Consider the following 25024-nt stretch of genomic DNA (forward strand, 5'->3'; position numbering starts at 1 on the left):
ATATAAAATAATTTATATGAAAGAGAATTGATCCAAAACCACAGTAAAGACCTATATATTGTTACAAAAAAAATTATATCTAAAAATAAATGCTTTCGATTAATAAAAAAATTCCTGGGGAAAAACTGTCTCTGTTTCCACAAAAAAGGATCATGTTCATCACTGAAGACTGGAAACTGCTGAAGGAATTAAGAATAAATGAATATATTTTGAAATATGTTAATATAGAAAAGTTATTTTAAATTGTAATAGTCAACAAGATTACTGTTTAGCTGTATTTCTGATCAAATAATTGTAGCATTAGTGAGGATACGAGACTTCTTTCAGAAACAAAAATTCTTCCCGACCCCAATTCTATTATATATTTATAATAGAAATTAATAGTTTGGGGTAAATAATCATTATTTTATTATTTATAACAATTATTCAAACTATTTCTATTGATTACTTTTTAGTATTGAATTAATTGTATTTATAGTCAACATTCTCTACCTTCATCTGCCATCTTGTATTTATTTTTTCCACTGAAATTTTCACGGTGCCTTATGGGATTGTCTTCACAGTGAGGAAGCGTCAAAATTAAGTTAAGTACATTTATATGATGCACAAAAAGACAACTCTCATACTGTAGGTTTCAGAACTGAGCGTGTAAGTGGCTTTATTATTATTATTTTAAAACATTTCCTGATGTTTTATAACATAGCTCTGTGGTTCTAGGTTTATAAGATTAAAAGTGATGAAGTATAGGTCAGACTTAGCTTTTTGGAGGAAATTCACTTCTTTTTCCTTCTCACAATACACTCTTTTCCCAGCATGCTTTTTACTGCAGAACACTGCATTTGCTCTATAATCATACCAGAGCAGGCCAAACCTTCATGATTTTATTTCCTCTGTGTAACACCAAAAGATGTTTTGAAGAGTTATACTGGTTGAACTTTTCCATATATTCAGTCGCCTTGAAACCTGAGGCTTTAAAGCTTCAGCAAAGAACCAAAAACATCATATAAGTGATGCACATGACAGTGAGCTCCAGTGAGGTGGAAACCACTGTGACCAGCTGTGATTCAGTGAATTCAAGAACTGGATCAGTCTGATTTATTTTTAAGATTTTTGAATAATTTAAATGATGAGATTCAATTGGTTCTGATTGAAAAGAATCTGATTGAATGCAGCAATAACATATGTCAAAATTGTCAGTGAATACGACTTACATTTTGGCATCACATGAAGCCCTTGTATGACTTCTTCTGAGGACTTAAAATATAGTGCACTAGTCATATTGACCACTTTTATGATACATTTATGGTGCTTTTGTGTTCTTTTTGAAGCTTGAAAGCACCAGACCCATTCATTGTAAATGCATGGATAAGAGCAACTGGTGCAAGTCTTCAGAATTTCTGAAGACAGAAAGTCATATGGGTTTAGAACGACATGAGGGTGAGAAAATAATCACAATGATTTTTATTTGGAAAAAGAGAAAAGTTTGACCTTTTGTTTGCATGCAAAATCACTTCTGTCTGTCTTTTATTTATGCATGTTTTTCCTGTCTCTCTGCATAACTTTTCTGTCCACCCCTCTGTGTCTTTCAATGTATCTCTCTCTGTCCTTCTCACGCTCTCCTCTCCGTCTGCTGTGCCACTTGAAACGAACCTCCTCTCTTGTCTTTTTGGCTGCGAGTACTGGCATCCGTCCTGGAGCTTACGCACAGCGTGAATTAATGTGCCTAATTAACACAACGTTAATTATTTGTAAATTGCGTGTTTGGGTACACATTACTTGAGAGGCATATGTTGCACGACGTGTTAGCCGAAACAAGTGACTGCTTAATCCAATCTCTGGAGTGCTCGCTTCTGTAGATGGGCCAATCAGTCTGGAGTCCCCTCACAACACGCAAAAAGAGCCACACATGCTTAGGCAAAAAAGACGCAGAAAAACATGTGGGTTTTTGTCAGAATCCTGCTGAGACTAACTTTCATTTTAATGAGATACTGTAAAGAGATACTGAAGTGCTCCCTCTAAAGGTAGCAAAGGAAAATCTAAGCAATGTTGACATATTTGGTCTTGGCAGAATAGATCTGCTACGCTGCTGCTGTTGGTTATTGTTGCTGCTGCTGCAGAGCAAGTACAGGACTTGCTACTGTCAATACATACACGACACGCTGCTGTGAGCAAGTAAGACATGCTGCTGCTGTACAATATAGCATACATGAATTACCCGTAGCAGATGCGTGATTTTTTTTCACTTCAGCGGAAATCCCGCCCTGCAGCCGATTTCATTGGTTTAGGTTACAGTGACGGGTAGGTTTAGGGATCAGTGTTTGGTGTAGGCAATCAGTACAGTGATTGACATGACCAATGAAAACTTTAGAATCGGCTGCAGGGTGGGATTTCCACTGAAGTGGTTTGGGGAAAAAAATCACGTGTAGCAGATCTATACAGGTGGAGCTGGGGAAGGTGGAGGGTTTTTGAAAGCGCGCTGCACTGCTAAGGCAAATGCTAACAAAGTATTGAGCACACAAGCTCATTGGCTACTGATACAGCAGGAGCCAATCAGCTGTGCCCTATAGAGAATGATGCTATTCCAAGCGTTTGAGTTAAGGACCTATTAGCCTGTGCCATCTAAATTTTCATTACAGAACTTTGTTTATGTTAAAAAACACACATATACTTTATGCCCAGGTGAGAAAAAGTAGTGCTAAAGTAACACATTACTTTCCATAAAAAGTAATGCAATTAGTTACTTATTATGGAGTCACAGAATTGTAATGCATTGCTTTTAAAAGTAACTTAAGTAAGTCTTATTTATAGAATATCTATATTATCTGTATTTGTTGCAGTGGAGGTCAATCCCTGGATAATATAGTGGTATTTCAAGAAATTTTCATTAAAAAAAATGTCAGCAGTTGAAAACCAACAGATCTCCTGGACTCCTGGCAATAGGTTACCATGCATTTAAAGAGTGGACGTATAGGATGTTAAAATAGACCAATTGGTTTAGGTTTGTTTGGTTAGCACAATCCAGTTATTCCTGGATGGCTTTCTGCAATTATAGAGCTCCTTGTGTCTTCAAGCTGCCCTGGTACCACCATGCATACGCACACACACACACACACACACACGCTCGTCTGTTATTTTAGTTTTCACTGGTGTGTGTGAGTGTATCTGTGATTTTATGCCCCTTGGTTAGGCATAGCGTCCGCTATGCCAGAGTGCTCTAGAACTTTAGCAGGCAGTCAGGTGTGCCTGCAGAAACAACATCTCCCTTCAGCATGACACCCCTCTCTGTCACCCTGCCTGTCAGCCTTTCATTTTGTATCTCTCTCACTTTCTTCCTCTCCTTCCTCCCTGTAGCGCTTCCTGTGCGCCTGTATTCTGTGCCATTTTTTTCATTCATGATCATTTCATATTTATTTTCACTATCCCTTCGAAGCGCTCTACCATTCTCTTTCTCGCACTCTCTCATTAACAGTCAGCTCTCGTCGTCGGCTCACTCTGTGTCTTAACCACTAGGGAGACCTTCATTTATACGCTCAAGCTAGGGCTCTCCCCCTCCCTCCCCTTTTCCTCTTCTCCCGTTTTTCTCACTCTCTCCCCCTGCCAAGTATTTATGTGTTGATTTAGTCATGCCAGACTTTAGCCAATTTAAGAAACAGGCCGCGTTTGCAGCTGTTTCATTTTCTCCTTCTGCCCGTGCAGTTTTAACCAGTGGCGGCAGTGGCGTCTGTCTTTAGGGAAGCTGGGTAAATGAAGTTCTCTCTCTTTCCCTTCACCACCCCCGTTCCGCTCCCTCAGGGCTGGAGGCACAAACATAATTTCTCTCAAAGGGGAGTTTGACTGTAAGATGGATTATTTCTGCCTGAAATCAGACGCTAAGCTGGATAAGGCTCCTCGTCCGTTCAGTTTCAATATTAAAATGATAAGTTAAGACTGCAAAGCCACTCGCAAAAATTACAAGTTGTTTCTGCGGGCGTGTCTGCCACTTTCTTGGGCAAAGATGTCCAGCTAAATGTGCATTACAATGTTTTGTAAAGCTTTTCAATAGGTGACTCAGACATACATATGTACTGTATATTCATTTTGGGGTCAGGAAGATTTTGTTTTTGAAAGCAATTGGTAATTTTAATTCAGCAATGATGCATTAAAGTGATCAAAAGTGACAGCAGAGATAATTACATTGTATCATGTTTTTCTTAAAATTGTTAGGCAGCTGTTTTCAACATTGATAATAATTGGAAATGTTTCTTGAATGTCAAATCAGTATATTAGAATGATTTCTAAAGGATCATATGACACTGGAGACTGGAGTAATAATGCTGAAAATTCAGGTTTGTCATCACAGGAATTAATTACATTTAAAAAAATTAAAATGTAAACTCTCCACTTCACCTATTTCTAGAGAGAGCGAATAGATAATAAATTAAGTTGGTCTTTCCCCATTTCTATTACTCAGTCCAAGAAGCATAACCCTGACTAAATCTTCTTAACTTTACCAAAATTTTAAGTTTAATTTTCTCACTCCATTGTTATTTATTTAGTTAAATTCTATCTAAATTTTGTGTTAATTCTATGTTAAAATTTAGTAAAGTTAAAAAATATATAAATTTAGATATATTCAAAATATAAATCTTACAATTTTGCTTTCCAATTAAATGTATTGATGTTTTAGATGTTGTTTTTTTGTTATTATTGGAAACCATGATTTGAAATAATTTGTTACAGGGCATACTTTCTGGATTCGAGAATGTTATTTTTTATATAGTGAAGCAAGAATATAAGAAAAGAAAAAAAAAGAACCATGCAGATATACCCGAGGCCACAAATCCAGACAGGGGCTCTGACTTTGCTCATTGTTAAACAATAACAAAAAGGTTGTATAATTATCTCCAGCTCTAGGGAAGAATAAGTATTCCAACTTAACTTTTTGTGAGACCTCAGGCAGGTTACTGTAAACAGTTTACACAAATGAATTAACATACTTCATATCAGTTAGGCTAATCTTCAACAATTGTTAACACACAATTCCCAGTCTTACCATCTTGCTGGTGATGTGTGGCCATGGGAATGAAGTATCCTTTCATCTGTCTTTTTATAAACTCTATTCATTAGTTTTCTTTTCTGTCACAGAATATTTTCAATGTTGTAGAATGCTTCATGACAGCATCACAGAGCCCAGTTTTACTTTTAGGGGGCCAAGTATATTATACGTTAAGTGTTTTGTGTACATATTTAAAGCACATGCATTTTTGAACTAGACAACCAGATACCAACCAAAATTAAGTTTAAAATAACATTAGCCAAAATCTACCTCTACATCTTAGACTGGCTCCTTCTTTAGTTTATTTTAAACGATACCTGAAATTACATTTAGTTGAATTAGCGTTTGGTTCAATATGCTAGTTGGCAAGAGGCTCTTAACAGATGTTGTTAGTCATTGTTTGTGTGAAAGTACATTTTATGTAATTTATTGTGTGATTGTACAGCACATTGGTCAACATTATGACCAAACATAATGGAATTGTGCTTTATAAATAAATAAATGACGAATGTTGAAATTGGCACTAGGAGTCCAATCCAGGGGTTTGCCACCCCAAAATCAAACATCCCAGCTTACAGGGATCATTCTCAGAACTTTGACTTACATTCTTGAAAGGTTCTCTTTTCAAGTTATGAAAAAACATTCTTCCAGTATGTAAATAGGATGTGCGTTCAAAGTTATCTGGTCTTTAATAATGTTCACCACAACATTTTTATTTTTTACATAGTTACATTTTTCCCTGAAACGTTTTAGTTAGACGTTTGTCTAAAGATTTTTGAATGTTACTACTTGTTTCGGAAGGTTCATAGAACATTCCATAGTAACATTCTCATAATATTTGCAAAATGATGAAATGGAATTTTCCTTCAACTTTTGCATAATCAAGAAAAAAACTTTTTATAACGATTTTCAGAAATAACGTTTTTATAACCATATTTTTGTTAGCTGGGATACTATGAAAATGCTGCAAAAACAAAATTACTTACTGTTAAAAACTGAAATGTATAATTAAAATGTGTGTATTTGAACTATGATGTCACATATTTGTGAACAATTTGTAGAAACTGAAAGGACTAAGAGTTGCAAGAAATAGCTTGGATGTGGAGACCAACATCTTACTTTACTAATAATGTAGAGCAACAAAGAGAAATTAACAGATGTTGAGACATTTAGAGTCATTTAGTAATGCATTAAAATGAAATGCTATGTAAATGACATCTTGTCTCCCTCCTCAGCAATCGGACGGACCCTCATCCCTCGTTACTTCAGCACGGTATTTGAGGGTGGCGTGTCAGACCTCTACTACATCCTGAAACACTCCAAAGAGTCCTTCCACAACTCCTGCATCACTGTAGACTGCGATCAGTGCACCATGGTCACACAGCACGGCAAGCCCATGTTCACCAAGGTAAAGAGTGTGTGTGTGTGTGTGTGTGTGTGTGTGTGTGTGTGTGTGTGTGTGTGTGTGTGTGTGTGTGTGTGTGTGTGTGTGTGTGTGTGTGTGTGTGTGTGTGTGTGTGTGTGTGTGTGTGTGTGTGTGTGTGTGTGTGTGTGTGTGTGGACTGTTGTCATGTCCTATCCAGGCAAAACACAGAGTTTTGAGACGTATGAATAGACGATGAGTTGTAGGTGCACTCAGTTTCTTGTGTATTTTTGCTCATTGTTGTAACTTCAGTGGAGGGAGCATCTGAAACGCATAAACTGTCTAATAGAACAAACAAACATGGCAGGCTTGATAATTTACTACTTTAATCACAGCTATTATTCTGTGTTTACTGATGGAGGTAGTTAGGAATCCTTGTGAAATATGTTTCATGCTTTGGACTCTGCTGAGAAAGCTCTTTATGAATCTGTTACTCAGTTCTCACTCTGTGTGTTGACATATACTTCAGTTTTTGATTGGTTTCATGGTCATGGTAAAAAAAACAACATAATAAAATCAAGTTGTTGAGATTTTATTTTTCTTCATTGTCTGAATGCACTAAAACAAGGACACAAAAGCAAAACTAGGTGTCAGCTAACTGTTTTACTGATTACATATGCAGTTTGCAATTGATTTAAAGCAGACCAACATGGTTGATGGTTTCACTTTTTTAATTAGTCACTTCTCTGTTGATATGTTTATGCCTCAGTCAGGCCGTCTGGGTCATCTGGAATATAAGATATAGGAACTTGATGCTTCATCACTATTTTAGCCTAAATTCCTGCTGTCTTAAATAATAATAATAATAATAACATTTTATTATAAAAAAAATAATAATAATAAAAAGCCATAGAATTATGAAAAAAGGTCAAAGGTCATCGACCCATTGTGGTTTGTGTAATGTCACACCCTGAATGGTAAAAAAAATGACTTTTAAAGATCTGTCAGCTGTAGTGGACATCATGCATCAGAGGGTTAAACCACGTTTACGTTTCTACCTTGTCCATCAAGCACTTTAGATTATTTTCACATACTGTTATGGAGTAATCCACTTTAATCCATACATTGGGCCCATGTACTTATTACAGACATACAGAGGAATGGAGACCCACTAGTCTTTGAGGAACTGATTATAAAACTCAGCTGTACTCTTGTGCTGCATTCAGAGAAATAGTCAAAAACATAATAGCAGATATTTTGTAGTCATTAATGTATTTGTTCAGAGTGGAGAACCAAATTCATATATATAGTTTGTTTGTCACAGGCTATTTTTTATGTCCCAGGGTCATAAAAACTGACAGATTTAACCTTTATTTATTTTATTTTAAGGTAAAAATTGTCATGGAAACTGTTTATTTTATTTTATTTTATATATATATATAAATAAAATAAACAGTTTCCATATATATAGATTTTTTTTTCATTTCACCATGCATTCATTATTTATTTTTGGCACTTTTTAAATGGCTTTTGTCTATAGATGATACTTATACTCTTATCCCAGAGCCAGACCACTGGCTTAAACTATGAAAATTCATTATTAAATTATTAGTTTAAAAGTATTTAAACAAAAAGTAAAATAAACATAAGCCATTTCAATATTTAGTGTGTGAAAATATCCTAGTTTACACACATTTCACCAGTCAACAACGTTTTCACCCATAATGTTTATTCAAAAGTTAGTGTACTTGTAAACCTACATGTTAAAAAAAAATTCCATGGTGTTTTATTTGCAATCAAGCTTTTTAAATGTATTGTTGTGTATATTAGGGATAGCCTACATAAAAAGCTAGCTATGAAATTAGCTTTAGCCAGACTAAGGAGATTCAAAAATGTAATTTCTATCACAAAGTAAATGATGATATGATGAAAATTACATAGTCATGACAGTTTTTTCTCTATTGGACATATAACCTTCATATGAAGAATCCCCTATATTTTAATATTCTAATGATTGGCTAGACCGGTTGAAATTTGAAACACATCCTGAAGCACAGCTATGGAGCAGTACAGTGATAGAGGGAGAGGAAAAGACAGATGCTTTCATTTTAACTTTGCTTTTAGTTTTTCCTCAGCATGCGCAGTGTTGAGCGATGGTGCTGAACAAGCGATGGAAAGACGGACAAAAAAGGAGAGACAGAAAAAGAGTGAAACAAGCAAAAACCGATTCAGAGAGTAGGAAAAGCATACAGAAGATGAAAGAAGTGGGGAGAGCGAGCGAGAGAATGTGAAAGAGTGTGGTCATGTGATGGCGCTGTGCTCTCCCGCCAGCCTCTTTTCTTGTTGATCCTCCAGAGACCATCTGTGCTGAGGGCATTGATTAGAGTGGCTCTGGCGGGATTACATCTTTGCCGTTGCCATGCCAACTAATCAGCTGACGCTCCCCCTTCCTCCTCCTCCTCATCCTCCAGTTGCCCCAGCAACAGAACATTGGGGCTATGAGTAGCGCAGCTCTAAATTCAGCAAAATGTTTTTCTCATCCTATTTTTTTTTGTAATTGCTAATGGTTTATGACCTCTGCATGTATTCAGCATTTGGTTGTTTTGTTTTTGTGTAAGCTTGTCTCAAGTATTTCCATTTCGTTGGCCTTCAGTTCAGGTATACAACATAAACACCTTTTATTAGGAAATAGCTTTGAAACTCTGAAAAGTTGAACAACTCTGACATAATATCTGAATTGAATGAAACTCTCTGAGTTTGCACTTTTCTCTAAACTTATTTAATCACAATGAGAGAAACATTTAACACATATCAGCAGACTGTAGTCTTTGAAGACATCATAGATTTCTCAATGTTTGCATTCTCAGGTGTGTACGGAGGGCAGGTTGATTCTGGAGTTTGCCTTCGATGATCTGATGAGGATCAAGACGTGGCACTTCAACATCAGACAGTATCGGGAACTCATCCCACGGAGCATTCTTGCCATGCACGTGAGTATTGATATCATCACTCCATCATAGGACTGTCCCAACACATGGTTTGGTTGGAGGTGTGTGTGTGCACTATATCAGCTATTTTGCAAAGCTATTCATTTTATTAAATTTAGTTTAGCGGTTTTCGATCTTTGGTTCTTAACTCAAATGTTACACTACCATTCAAACTTATGTTTTTTTTTATATTTCTGAAAGGCTCTCATTCTCATCAAGACCAGTGTTAATTTTGACAAGAAATTTTAATTTAGTTTTAGTCTTAGTCTTTTGACTATAATTCTTTTTAGTTTTAGTCAAGTTTTAGTCATCTGATTTGTTTTAATTTTAGTCTTATTTTAGTCGACTAAAATTGCTTGGTATTTTAGTCGACTAAAATAAGACTAAAATTAATAACAGATTTACTAGACAATTTTTACCGCTGGATAGGAAACAAACTTAACCAAAATGTATAAAACACAAATTTAACTTTATTTCAACACAACTGTATCTTTATTTCAATTCAAAAGCTTTTATGCAGCAAAAAACACTGTCATGGTAATGTAAACAATAACTAGCTGCCAATTCACCATCAATAAAAGAAAAATAAAGTTAGGTCCAGGACCTTAAACGTACAGCTGAGCTGAACAATAAGTGCAAACATCTTTAATTTGAATCTAAAGTGCACTGAACGACATTTTCGTCTGTAAATGTCTTTTCAAATTGGTTGTGTTCTTGCCAAGAATGACCGCTCTGCATGCTTTACACTTTTAGTTTTGTTCGTCGTCAAACGTGAAGTGTGCCCACACGTCTCCCCTTCTTTTTCTATCGGCTGTGGACATTTTGTCGCTCTTTTAGACATCGCCTCTTCGAATGCCATCTTCCCGGGAGCTCGGTCAAAGAATACCTTCGCTTCACGTCTCAATAAGTCAGGCTCTGATTGGTTCTCTTATCATGCAGTCTCGCCTGTTCCGTTTTGCCCGCTTGTTCTTTTGTTCATTCCTTGCATCTCTCCCATCTGCCGATTGGATTTTCGTCTCGTCCTTTATTCGTTGACGATAAATCAATTTAGCCATAGTTTTAGTCTCCATTAGTGACTTCTTTTTTAGTTCTCGTTTCGTTTTCGTCCGCAAAAATATATTCGTGACGAAAATAATGACGAAAATATTTCGTCAGCGAATTTAACACTGATCAAGACGGAATTTATTTGATCAAAAATACAGTAAAAACAGTAATAATGTGAAAAATTACTACAGTTTAAAATAACGGTGTAAAACGGAACTGATAACATAGAATAATTATACTTTATACTTATTTTACATATCACATAAATAAAAACTGTTTATTATGAGACATCAAAGTTGCCTTGGATGGAAAATATATTTTTAAAAAGTACAATCAAAAAGTTAATTGAGTAATTTTAATTGAGTAATTAATGAGCACTGTAGACATACTGTGATTAAAGAAATTAAGCAACTGAAAACCTGGCGTTCATATTTTCTCATTTTAAAACTTAACTTTTAATGACTCGTTGCTTTTTAAGCAATATATTTAGCTTTAAATCACATTTGAGTTTTAACTCATCACTCTCCCTTGTAGATTCAGAGATAGGGTAGTTTTAGAAAGTTTGTTCACAGCAACTTATATAATTCACATGCTCTTAAATTGGGCCCTTTGGGGCCATGTATTCTGGTGGAGAGGGAGAGAGAGGGAATGAGGGAGAAAGGGCTTTGAAAGATTTTTGACAAGGATAGTGCAAAAGTTACTGCAGCATGTTTGATCGACTCATTCTCGTACACATGGGTAAAGCTGCAAAGAAATTGAGTCAAACTCATCTGATCAAGGCTAATGAGAATATGAGCACATTGGGGGAACCGTGTTTCAGATGCTCAAAGCGGACTGTGGTCTGGTTCCGGACCCTGGGCTGGTTACAACCAGACCATGAGACATACTGACAGCGGTAGCACCATTTACCGTTTCTAGAGTTCAAAGTGAGCAATGCATAAAAAAATAAAAAAACATAGTACACACCACAGGCGCTCATGGTCGTGTATGGTAATGATCTTTAGGCGGCATATCCTTTTATCAAGAGCTTGATTCGAGCCCTTTCCATTCTTTGCGTGTTGCTTCTCTCTCCTGCTAAATTGCCACTGTAAGAGATGATGCAGTTAGTTTAACAACAGTAGCAGAAACACGGTGAGCAGCAAAATAGATTCTCTAAAACACTGCTGAAAATAAAAATGCAGCAAATACAATTATTTTCCAACCGTTGAAATAGACAAGTTTTTATAAGACTTTTTTTTATCTACATTTAACATTTATTAATCAATATGTCAGTTGCATTTCATAATAAACAGTGTTATAATTGGGTCAATTATTTGTTGATGGCATGGAAACAACTAAAACTTTGAAATTACTAGAATTAATGTTGTCTGCTCAAGATGAGACTGTTTTGATTATTATGTACATTGCTTGTTTGTATTTTAGATACTCATTTTAAGCTAAATATAAAAATGGTCCAGACTTCAAGAGAAAAACCCTGAACCCCCATACAGTATACAGTATTTTCTGTCACATTTCCTTCTGCCATACACACTGTAGTGTAAAATAATAATAGCCTGATAAAACATCTCATCTTACCCTCTAATATTCAAATCCAATTAGAATTTTTTTTTTCTTTCAAAGTACTACTTAAGTACTACTGCTGTCAAGATGGAAATTTAGAACTATTCTACAAAATGTGTTGTCCAGTCCTCCACTGGGAAGTAAATGTTAGAAGAGAAGAGACCGGACCACTTGGAAATTTAATTGAATACCCCTGCTCTACTCTGCTAGTTTACATTCCCCCGACCAATCAAGTGACAGGAGCTCAATGATTGGCTGATGTCATTGCTATATCAATCATATCATGCTGCTTAACACAATTTACCTTGATGAATCAAGTCAATAATTTACCAGTAAGAACAAAAACTGCATTAGTTTGTAATTCATAGTGAAATTCACTGTAACATTTCAATTTACATTTAGTCAATCAATATTAATTAGCAGCTGCAGCACACCCTGATTCAATGCCCAAAATCTGAATCAAAAATGTATTCAGTGTAATCACAGTGATTCAGATAAATTGCATCACTAGAATCTCTACAGCACACAGAAATAACAGCTCTTCCAGTGTTACAACCACAGAGAAAGACACATGACCCCCAATCCTCGCCCCTCAGATATTCAAAATATAGATCTCAATATAACCGTGAATATGTGGTCACATCTGGGGTCTCATAAATGAAGCAATAGAAAAGTCATATGAGTTGCTTTTGGTCGGTAACATGCTGTGGATTTTGGGGGGAGGTTGTATTAAGTGATAACGTTGCTTTTTTGTCCACCTACAGGCACAAGACCCTCAAGTCCTGGAGCAGCTCTCGAAAAACATCACCCGCATGGGATTGACCAACTTCACCCTCAACTACCTCAGGGTAAGCAGAACAAAAGTTATTTTGTTCAGTCTTCCTTACAAAAAAGTATTGTGAAGATACCATGGTCCATTGATGGTATCAAATGATAATACCATGGTATTGTGGTATCTTATTTACCAGTGGTTCTCAACCAGGGGGCCAGGAACCACTAGGGGCCCTCAGAAAACATCCATACATCTATCAATCTATCCATCAATCTATACATACATATATATCTGTCTATTTCTATATCAATACAAAAACAAGAGAGATTTGTCATAATTACAGCAGAAATACTGAAAATATCCCCAAATAACAGAATTAACAGAATGCCTTCAAGTCAAACAGGCTGAGAACCACTGTGTCCAAAAACTCATGATATTGCTCCGGTAATTAAACATGGTAATTCCTTTTAACTTGTGTATGTTACTGTTATTCTTAGACTGTGCATATATAGTGAATATGTATGTAAATTTGTACACTTATGTGCGTGTGTGTGTGTGCGTGCGTGCGTGCGTGTGTGCGTGCGTGTGTGTGAGTGTGTGTGTGTGTGTGTGTGTGTGTGTGTGTGTGTGTGTGTGTGTGTGTGTGTGTGTGTGTGTGTGTGTGTGTGTGTGTGTGAACACTGTTCAGAATTTATTAGCCAGCTTCATGGTTGCTTTGTTTATTCTCGTCATTTCAGTGTGAGTGACAGCTCCGTTTTGTAAATTGGAGGACAAGAGAGGGAGAGAAAATGAATTGGATAGAGAGAATTAGCATAACATTAATGAGCGTTCCCGTTTGAGGTGTGGCATTGTGGGTCTCTCTCTGCACTGAGCTCGAGCACAGCAAAAAACAAAACTTGTTTATCGCAAGCTGCTGGGAGAAGCGAAGAAAAAAAGGCCCTTTCAAGGTTTTCGGAACAGTCGTTTTTTCTCCCACTGAGTGTGTCTTTCTCAGTTGTTGTTGTTGCTCGCATTAAACGCACAGTCTCACTTATAAACGCAGAGGTAAAATGCAGTGGTGGAGCCTAAGCTAAATTGTGAATTAAATTTGGATTATACGCAAGCTCTTGTAACAGCAAGTCTATGCTCCCTCAGCTAAATCTGCACCTTTTTTTTTCACTGCACATGATCAACAATGGGGCATATACAGTAGGATATACCATCATGAATTTTATATATACTGTCATATGTTCCCATTATTAAAAAAAAGCCTTAAACTCATTCGGCTCTGAAAAAAATTAATCATTAGTAATTGTTTTGACTGACTTAATTGAGGGGGTCAACCTCTGGGATTTTAGCAGTGCACTGTAATTCCCATAAACAAGATCATTTTTCCTCTCTCCGGGGTAATTTCTCACGATCCTTGCATTGGCTTGCTGTAAAAATACCTCGTAAAAGTGACTCATTAGCATCGCTTGAAAAAACTGCATTTGTTTCAGCACGTTTATCAGTAGATCCACACCGAGGATGTTTCCTGTGCTCGGACGCAATAAGACCACTGTCCGGCGAGATGGACAAGGAAGCTTGTAGGTTTCCTCACATTCATACTAGAAATAGCCCTGCTCTGTGGGCCCGGATCCAGAGATTGTTTCCCTGGACCTGTGGAAGTGAGAGGATACAGCAGCGTTGGGATACGATCCTGTCAGTGGGAAATGATTTGTGTGTGTGTGTGTGTGTATCCGTGTGAATGGCCGCTGTGTGATTGAAATGCAAATATTGTTAAATCTTTAAAATGGGAAAACTGACAGTAACTGATGATGTTTCATGTGTATGTTTCTTCCAGTTGTGTGTCATTCTGGAGCCGATGCAAGAGTTAATGTCTCGACACAAGACCTACAACCTTAGCCCGAGAGACTGTCTAAAGACCTGTCTGTTCCAGAAGTGGCAAAGAATGGTGGCCCCTCCAGGTAACAGCAAATCACTGTCCACTGTATTACGGGACGGGGACCCTCCTAATGGCAGTAATTTGTGCTCTGATCTGATCCTCACGGATTGTGGGTGTTTAACGTCATGGTTTTTGGGAATATAAGCTCTAATTCAGCTCTTCGGTGTGACCAATCAGGGAAAACGAGTGGGAATTTGTGATTTTACACTCTTAGATGAGCCTCTCCATCATTATTGACTGAATATAATACTAGAACAGACAACCTGCAAGTTTTAAAGTGACCCCCAAAAAATAAAAAAATGTACCAATGTCATAGCATAAAAAAAATGTGTTGTAGTGTATTTAAAGAGCAATTAATTTATTAAGCAGAGAACATTCATTAAATATAATTAGTTTATTATATTATATATTATATAATATATTGTAATATAAAGGAAAAAAAATAATTATGATTATTATGAGGTTTTGTATTCTATTGAGAGATAGAATACATCAAAAAGATCAGTGTCAACTTAATAGAAATGTAAATTAAAATGTTTCATATTTTAGATAAAATGGGTCTTTATACATGTAATTATATAGTTGCCTTTTATAATTTAGACAATGTGTCCCTCACAAGGGAATATCATATGTATGGGTCATCATATGTAGGATTCCATGGCATCCATAAGTATAAGTGTGTGTGTGTGTGTGTGTGTGTGTGTGTGTGTGTGTGTGTGTGTGTGTACGTACTTTGGGACTACTGTCTAATTGAAACAGGATGGTCACATGTCTGTGACATTTTATAATGGGCATTCTCTTTTTTTACATATCCTTCCTAAAACCTCTTAAAGCCCCCCTGTAGTCAATAATTGTATCCCTCAAAAGTTATCTTTGATCACCAAAATTACACTTTTTTTAATCTTGCCTTAAAATGGCTTGAATGTAACTCTACACCCTTGCTTTAAATAGTACACGCGGAACCATGAATATACTAATTAGCCCCGCCTGCACTCACTCACACAAGCCCTGAGATCCACTCGGTTATTTTTACTGTATAAATGCTGCACGATGGTAAGTGGAAATACTGGTTTAATTCAGCCATATATGTTTGAAGCGAATTATACAGGGTTGATGTCGATGTATCAGAATGGTAATGCATTTTATGTGTCGCTCTCTACACCATCGGACACATAACAGTAATTAATATGATTAGCCTTTTGCTTACAGCTAATAATGTGTCGCTAATGTTACACAAACCATGTTCCCGTTTGCCATCTCGGCAAACTTCACTGCCTTCTAAAAACCAGCATCCTTACGAACGCTTTGAACAATGCTTTTGAAAGACATATAATATAACATAACATCGTAATATAAATCATATACATAATTCACCCGCTATATTGCTAAATGTGCCTGATTTTTCATATCAAAAGGAAAATATACCTGTTAACCTGGCTTCTCTTGAGACTTCCCTGCTTCGCTGCAGTTAATGATATGCTAAAGCCCGCCGGCACATTGACGTGATTGGTTACAAGGTAGTTTGTGATGCAAGAAAAACCAGCGATTTAAAAACGTGTTTTTGAGACTGTAATTTTTTCACTGCAGTTTAAAGGAGAAAATACTCCGCAATGGTGATTACTTATGAATTTGCACATGGTTTGTCATAAAGCATATTAAAAACACCACATAGACATAAACAGCATTGAAAACTTGATTTTCACCACAGGGGGACTTTAAAAACACTGCATTTGGCAGATGACGAAGGGATTAGACATCAGTAGATAGATCTTGTGTTTGACGCCTTTGTATGTCGCTTGCATGTTCCTCAGGGGGTCAAATCAATCAATAACAATGATTTAAACTCGCCTTTAGAACACACAAAGGGTTTACTATACATTATGATCTTAAACAGTGACAACATGACATGTATGAGACTGAAAACACATCCTTCATCCGCTCCCTGTGGATGAAACCCTGGACGACCCTTGTCCACTCGCTAGTCGTCAGCACTGGCCTTCTCACAATTCGTATCGAAGTGGATCTTCTGTAATTGTCGTTTCCTTATTAGCTTTGCTTCCCTCTTTCCTCCCATTCTTTTAAAATCTGGAGAGCATTTGTGTTCAGGAACAGGAAGGAAAGAAGGTTGCCTTTAAACACTGATAATTTTTTTGGCCCTTTTTTCGCATGTATATGTGTATGTGTGGAAATGAGTGCATTTTAGTATGTCATTCACACACATGCACTGATAAAAATACACAAAAAAGGTTCTTCTCCAAAAAATTCTCCTGTACCTTGTACAGTCTTTTTATTATTGGATATGACTTTATGTGAAATCTGTCATACACAAACAAAGTGGACACATCTCCCTGTGTGTGGTTAGAAAGAACCTCTAAAATACATTTCATTTTCAGGCATTAATGCATTAAAATTTACATTAATGACTAACAATGTGCCAAATATTTTAAGTGTTATACTGAAATTAAATAAATATAATAATAATTATACATGGCTGTAGAGAACATTTACAACATTAGCTAACTTTTATTTGTATGTATATTGTATATAGTTTTGGGGTTGGAAAGATTTAAGAAGTATCTTATACTCATCAAGGTTGCATTTATTTGATGAAAGATACAGTGATTTATTTCTGTTCAAATTTATTTTAAATATAATTTATTCCTGTAAAGCTGAATTTTCAGCATCATTACTTCAGTCTTCAATGTCACATGTTCCTACAGAAATCATTCTAATATACTGCTCAAGAAACATCTATTGTTATTTTTAGAAATCTTATTACTCTAAGTATTTGGTCGTAAATTTACAAAAAGTGTGTAAACTAATTTATGAGAAAGATTTCTGCATGTGCGAATAAAACCCACTGATTTTGCAATTAAAGTTATATATGTTTTTTTATTTTATTTATCTCCTGTTATCAGCAGTCTTGCCATTTACATTTGCATATGTCTTCTGGTCATGGATGTGCATAACTACTTAACATAAGTATTATCTGGAAAATAAATCTTGCTTTGGATGTGGTTTCAGCTGGACATCCACAGAACTTCAAAACGGAAATTTTCCCCTCAAATCACAAAAAAGGTACTTGTCTCGTCTTCTGAATCATCTTCTGATAGGGAAACCTCATTCTGTGTCTAAATGGAAACCTATGAAATACATGTTCCTCTGTGTTTGAATCATGAATGCTCAGCATAAAAGTAGAGATATTGCAGGTGTATATTTCAGTTGTCACTATAAATAGGCAATTTGTTTGACTAAAACTTAATCAAAAAAATTTTCATTTCTTCATTAAAAGGTATTTTAAAACAGGTTACATAAATGTGTTACATTAGTTATCCAGGACTTATAAATCTCATTTTAAAGACTGTGATATTTAATTAAAGTAAACAGCATTTAGAAATTAATGATATAAGCACGCATGCATGGTTACAGAGACTGCAGTGCGCACTGTTGAGCATTTATGCAAATGTGAGCAGAGGTTCTTTCTTACTAGTGCATGTCTTGGGAGATGTTTGAATGCTCTTTGATTCTCTCTCTCTCTCAAAAAAGAAAAAAGCATGATGCATTTGTTTCCCCGTGTAATCGCCAATATGTGTTTGTGTGCTCTTATATATTGGAAAAGTCTTTTTTCTTCCTCCGTGTGCATGCACTCACATTGTGGCGTGTTTCTGAGTGTGGATGTGTGCGTTTGTCTTTTATTAATACTTCTCCTCTGTGTGTGATTGTGTGTTTGGTGGAGAGCAGAGCCCACTCGACAGACCACAACTAAGAGAAGAAAGAGGAAGAACTCCGCCAGCAGTGCGTCTAACAGTAGCCTAGGCAACAGCGCTGGCGGCAAGAAACGCAGCCCTGCCAACAACTTCACATTGGCCAGCCAGGTACCTGTAAGCATCAAATCTTCTTATTTACACACACACACATTGTAACCATCCAAAAACGTTAATGTATGTTGCTCAGATTGCTTTCCTAGTGATATGATTATAATTATGCTGCCAAAACACATATTAAGTGCCGCTTGTAGTTTTGATTCACAGCGATAGTTTTTTGACAAGAACTCATTCCGTTGTATAGGGATATATAGTCCACTCAATAATGAAAGGTTCTTTATTTTTTACTCACCCACATGTTATTTAAAACCCATATGACTTTGTTTCTACTGTACAACACAAAAGGTGATTTTTTTTTTTGAGAAAAATATTTATTTGCATAAAAGTCTTAATTAGTAGTTCCCTTTCGTTGTCACTCCGAGTTACGTCGGATGACGACGAATGGGGTTTCGCTTAGAAAGCCTATCAACTTCGAGTATTACAAAACGAGCCAATGGCAAAGAAATGCCATGGGTCTGCGGAATTTGCATGGCGTAACTCCGCCCCACCTCGTGGGTATATAAGGAGGAAGCCGGCAACATGCAGATATGTTTTCGCTTCGGAGCCAAGTGTATTCTTCTCTCCACAAGCCATCTCTGAATTGCCAGCTTCACAAACGAGTACCTCGGGTGTTGGTGTGACGGCGATCTACGGCGAGAGCGTGCTTCCTGCTGATCTGTTGCAGTGGTCTGCCAGTCGGTGCGTTTCTCCCCGGGTGCTTCAACACTTGAGTTTTCTATCACTAAAAGAGCTTACATGTGGTACGTCTTTTTAAAGATGACTCGCCCGTGTACTTCTGGTTGCTGCAGATTGGTATCGGACTCTGATGGGCACGAGCGTTGCATAGTATGTTTGGGCATTGATCATGCTAGAGCAGCGCTCGTAGATGACTCATGTTCTCTCTGTGGGAACATGACCATCGCGTCATTACGGTCGAGACTCCGTGAACTCGCAAGAGTGAGATTCCCCTCATCCACCCCCCGTCCTGCGGCTGGTGGCCAGGGTGACCTGAGGGTTACGGTCTGGAACAAGGCGCCGACTATGTGTCCTTGACCCCAGCCCCCCTCTTCAATGACGGTGCCCGCTAGTGAACTGCTGATTCCCGCGGGTCTACCCTCTGGTGGCTCGCGTGTTTCAGTTGAAGCTACAGAGGAAGATGCCATATCTGTTGCAGCATCACTAGGTGGGTTTGAGTCTTCTGGCAGTGAGGGCTCGTCACAGCTGCCACCTTCCGGTGTGCATACGGCTGTGCTCGAGTCTGATCCGGAGATGACGGCCATGCTTTCCCGGGCAGCCGGGAGCATCGGACTTGTGTGGAGGCCTCCACCCTGTCCCGAGCGCTCGCGGCTGGACGATTGATTTTTGGGTAAGGCCGCCGACCCTCATCCTCGACAAACCCCAATACCTTTCTTCCGGGATGTGCACGATGAGATCTCGAAGTCCTGGAAGACCCCCCCATCTTCTCGGGACCGCTCGCTGGTCTCATCCGCCTTTCCTCCCCTCGATGAGGCAGCTGCCCGTGGGTACACTGGGCTTCCCCCGGTTGAACGCTCGTTGCCATGCAACTATGTCCTCAGAGTGCTTCTTCTCGGGGCGAGCCTAAGCACCCATCCAAAGCCTGTAGATTTTCGTCGAACCTGGTGGCGAAGTCTTACAGAGCGGCGGGACAGGCAGCTGCTTCACTGCATGCTATGGCCACTCTGCAGGTCTACCAGGCCCAGATTCTCAGAGACATGCACGAGGGTAGGACAAACCCAGGGCTCTTTGATGAGCTGCGCGCCGCGACCGACCTTGCTCTCCGGGCGACGAAGGTTACCGCGCACTCCCTGGGTTTGGTTATGTCCACAGCTGTGGTCCAGGAGAGACATCTGTGGCTGAACCTGGCTGACATGCGGGACGCCGAGCGGACCCGTCTGCTTAACGCCTACTTGTCCCAGGCCGGCCTCTTCGGCGGTGCAGTTGAAGATTTTGCCCAACAGTTTTCAACTGCCCAGAAACAGACCGAGGCCATCAGACACATTCTGCCCTGCCGGCCCACTGCTGCCTCCACCCAGCCGGCCGGGCAGACGCCTCGACCTGTTTCCCGCCGAGGGCGCCCTCCTGCGGCTCCCGCCCCTCCCGCCCGGACCACGCAGCAGCCTCCACCCAGGGCCAGTCGCGGAGGAAGCATCAAAAAGGCGCCACAGCCCTCTCCTGCCCCGCTCCCCGCTAAACGCCGGACCAAGCGGCGCACCGTAGACGGACTGCTCAGGGATGATGGTTGTTTCTCAGGAGGTGGTAGCAGGCCCTCCACCGGGGGAGAATCTTTTGTTCTCCACTCCCCGCTGCTCACCCACAGGTGGGCAGCACCCTAATGTGGTTAAAAACAGAAACAATCCCCTCTTCCCTGAGCTCACAGAGTTCTCGGGCGACACAGAGCGCCGCCCACAAGCCGTGCTCTCCTCGCCCCCCTCTGTCCCTGAGGCGGTTGACACGGCGTGCCGTCCACGGACCGCTTCGCCCCTGTCCCCCTCTGTCGCCAGACCCCTGGCAGAGCAGGACCCCGCGGGACGACCAGCCTGGTCCTCCCCTGGCCCCATCTGCCAGGGCGCGGTTGCTAACTGTGCCCCCACACCGGGCCGCTATGCCGTCCACGTTTGGGCCAGTTACTCCGCTTCGCTGCCCCTCCGGGGGGACGCCTGTGGTTCGCATGATCCCGCTGGTTCAGTTCCTGGGAGCCTGTTTAGAGCTTCCCCGTCTGTCCCGCTGGATCGCGCGGACCGTCAGGCTCGGCTATGCGATTCAGTTCGCACGGTCTCCTCCCCGCTTCAGGGGAGTCCGCTCCACTTTGGTCGGTGGCAATGCCCTTATCATGAGAGCAGAGATTGCCACCCTGCTGGCGAAGGGTGCAATCGAGACAGTCCCTCCAGCCGAGATGAGGTCCGGCTTCTACAGCCCCTACTTCATTGTCCCCAAGAAAACCGGTGGGTTACGGCCAATCCTGGACTTGTGCATGCTGAACCGCTCCCTTCACAGGATGCCGTTCAGGATGCTCAACGCCAAACGCGTTTTCGAATCGACCTGAAGGACGCCTACTTTCATGTCTCCATTCTTCCTCGACACAGACCGTTCCTTCGGTTTGCTTTCGAGGGGCAGGCATACCAGTACGCGGTTCTCCCTTTCAGGCTAGCCCTGTCTCCTCGCATCTTCACGAAGGTCGTCGAGGCTGACCTTGTTCCCCTTCGGGAACACGGGGTTCGCATCCTGAGTTATATCGACGATTGGCTGATCCTAGCTCACTCTCGAGATCAGGTTTGCGAACACAGGGACCTAGTGCTTCGGCACCTAGCTCGTCTGGGCCTTCGGGTCATCTGGGAGAAGAGCAAACTTTCCCCCGTGCAGAGGATCTCTTTTCTCGGTATGGACATCGACTCGGTCGCCATTTCTGCGCAGCTTACGAGCGAGCACGCGCAGTCACTGCTTACTTGCCTGAGACAATTCGAGGGCAGGAGTGCGGTTCCACTGAAACTCTTTCAGAGGCTCCTGGGGCATATGGCATCTGCAGCCGCGCAACACGGCACGCTCCGAGTACCAGTTACTCCAACTTGCCGTCAGTTCTTCAACCCGTGGTCGAACCTCAGTTTTCTCAGGGCGGGTGCCCCCCTGGAACGAGCTTCCCGGCGTGTTGTTGTCTCCACCACGGGCTGGGGCGCCATGTGCAATGGACATGCTGCTGCGGGCTCCTGGACAGGACCCCAGCGGCTATGGCATGTCAATTGCCTCGAGTTGTTGGCTGTATGCCTTGCCCTGCACCGCTTCCGGGCGTTGCTCAGGGGTCAACACGTACTAGTCCGTTCAGACAATACCGCCACTGCAGCATACATCTACCATCAAGGTGGTCTACGCTCCCGCCGTATGTCACAACTCGCTCGCCACCTCCTCCTATGGAGTCAGAAGCATCTGAGGTCGCTTCAAGCCATTTTCATTCCCGAAGCGCTGAACTGTGCAGCCGACGAGCTCTCTCGGATTCAGCCACTCCCTGGAGAATGGCGACTCCATCCCCAGTCGGTTCAGCTGAAATGGGACCAGTTCGGGGACGCACAGATAGATCTGTTTGCCTCCCACGACTCGACCCATTGCGCCCAGTTTTATTCCCTGACCGAGGGCACGCTCGGCACGGATGCTCTGGCGCACAGCTGGCCGCAAGTATGCGTTTCCGCCATTGAGCCTTCTTGCGCAAGGTCAGGGAGGACGAGGAGCTGATCATCCTGGTTGCCCCTTACTGGCCCAACCGGACCTGGTTCCCCGAACTAGTACTCCTCGCGACAGCACCTCCCTGGCCGATCCCTCTGAGGAAGAACCTTCTTTCTCAGGGACGGGGCACCCTATGGCACCCTCGTCCCGGTATCTGGAACCTCCACGTGTGGCTCCTGGATGGGACGAGGCAGGTTTGAGTACCCAGCGGTGGTGGCTACCATCACTTCTGCTAGGGCGTCGTCCACGAGTGGAACCTCTTCGTCAGCTGGTGCTCTTCTCACCGATAAGATCCCCGGAGATGCTCGATCTGCGTTGTGCTTTCCTTCCTTCAACAGGGGCTGGAGCGAAGGCTGTCTCCCTCCACCCTGAAGGTCTATGTAGCCGCCATTGCCGCACACCATGACCTCATCGAAGGTAAGTCGGTGAGGAAGCACGACCTGGTCATCAGGTTCCTGAGAGGAGCGAGGAGACTAAATCCGCCTCGCCCTCCTCTCGTTCCCTCTTGGGACCTCTCAGTGGTTCTAACTGCCCTGAAGAGTGCTCCATTGACGAGAGCCCCTGCAATCAGTCGAGCTTAAATTCCTGTCTATGAAGACAGCACTCCTGGTTGCACTGGCCTCCATCAAGGGGGTAGGGGACCTGCACGCATTCTCCGTTGACAAAGCGTGCCTGGAATTCGGGCTGGCTCACTCTCACGTGATCCTGAGACCCCGGCCTGGATACGTGCCCAAGGTTCCTACCAATCCCTTCCGGGACCAGGTGGTGAACCTGCAAGCGCTGCCCCTGGAGGAGGCAGACCCAGCCTTGGCACTGCTCTGTCCAGTACGCGCTCTCCGCGCCTATGTAGACAGAATGCAGTGTTTCAGGACCTCAGACCAGCTTTGTCTGTTATGGTGGGAAGCTGAAGGGAAAGGCTCTGTCCAAGCAAAGGTTATCTCACTGGATAGTGGACGCCATTGCTTTGGCTTACCAGCAGCAAGGTCGACCGTGCCCCCTTGGTGTGACTGCCCACTCCACCCGGAGTGTGGCGTCCTCTTGGGCTCTAGCGCATGGCGCCTAGCTAACAGACATCTGCAGAGCTGCAGGCTGGTCGACACCCAACACATTAGCCAGATTCTATAATCTCCGAGTGGAGCCTGTGTCCTCTCATGTACTCACTTCAACCAGCTAGTACCGGACCCGCTCAGGTGTCTTCGCTTGCTCGCCATTCCACTCCACGGACTGGATACGTGCGATATTCTCCTCAGGTGAGCTTTCCCGAAAGCCCTGAGCTTCTCCAGCACTCCTGACGTCGGCGCCAGTGTCTATTGCCTGCGCGCAGGCTAGGTGCCTCCCGTGTGCATGGTCCCTCCTCTGAGCGACCCCCACATGTGTATTTCCACTGTAAGCCTCTCTGAGCGTGTGTCTTTCCCTTGGCAAGCCACCTTGCCACCCCTGGGGTTGAAATATTCCACCTGCGGCTGGACACCCCAGTGTTTTCCATATGCTTCCTTCGGGTCATATGTGTATTCTCTAAGTCCCCCCCCCCCTCTGGGTTTGCATTAATTGCATACTTCCCCTAAGCTGGGGATATGCTTCCCAGTGTACCTTGGTATTCCTGTGTTAAATGGAGTCCTTCGTCCAGTCTATGACAGGGATCTCTATTTACGCAGGGCACTGGAAGACAGCTGAGAAGGTGGCGTGATTAGACTGGTAACCCCATTCGTCGTCATCCGACGTAACTCGGAGTGACAACGAAAGGGAACGTCTCTGATTACGTATGTAACCCTCGTTTCCTGAGTAGGGAACGGAGACGTTACGTCTGCCTGCCACTTTCCGTTGTACCGCGGGGATCGCCTGAGCTCTGTCTTGGCTCCTCAGCGAAGAAACATATCTGCATGTTGTCGGCTTCCTCCTTTTATACCCACGAGGTGGGGCGGAGTTACGCCATGCAAATTCCGCAGACCCATGGCATTTCTTTGCCATTGGCTCGTTTTGTAATACTCGAAGTTGATAGGCTTTCTAAGCGAAACCCGATTCGTCGTCATCCGACGTAACGTCTGCTCAGCTTTTTAGTAGTGAAAAAGTTTAATTTCAATATCTGATACCAGTATCTAAAGAATGCTCAATATATATAGCCTACTAAATACATATGATAAAATATATTATTAAAATATACAAAAAATAAATATGAGATAAAATGTGAAAATATAATTGCTGAAATGTAATAAACATTTTATTGCACATTATTTAAAGAATGT

At 41.3% G+C, this 25024-nt stretch overlaps 1 protein-coding gene across 3 annotated transcripts in view; it reads left to right on the plus strand.

The window, feature by feature from the left end:
- The window catches only part of ldb2a (LIM domain binding 2a), a 58676-nt gene that overhangs the window by 24566 nt on the left and 9086 nt on the right, over window positions 1–25024 (plus strand). The window contains exons 3-8 of one of the 3 annotated variants that reach the window (XM_077247658.1): window positions 6271–6443; window positions 9266–9388; window positions 12754–12837; window positions 14584–14707; window positions 17710–17763; window positions 18427–18566. In XM_077247658.1, coding sequence (XP_077103773.1) covers window positions 6271–6443; window positions 9266–9388; window positions 12754–12837; window positions 14584–14707; window positions 17710–17763; window positions 18427–18566 — 698 coding nt within the window. The remainder of the gene's footprint in view (window positions 1–6270; window positions 6444–9265; window positions 9389–12753; window positions 12838–14583; window positions 14708–17709; window positions 17764–18426; window positions 18567–25024) is intronic. The other 2 variants (XM_077247659.1, XM_077247660.1) reach the window with 2 other exon arrangements.

The sequence above is a fragment of the Siphateles boraxobius genome, unplaced genomic scaffold (genome assembly GCF_051911475.1).
Source record: "Siphateles boraxobius isolate OS27281-9 unplaced genomic scaffold, OSU_SipBor_1 3, whole genome shotgun sequence".
Taxonomy (NCBI): Eukaryota; Metazoa; Chordata; class Actinopteri; order Cypriniformes; family Leuciscidae; genus Siphateles; species Siphateles boraxobius.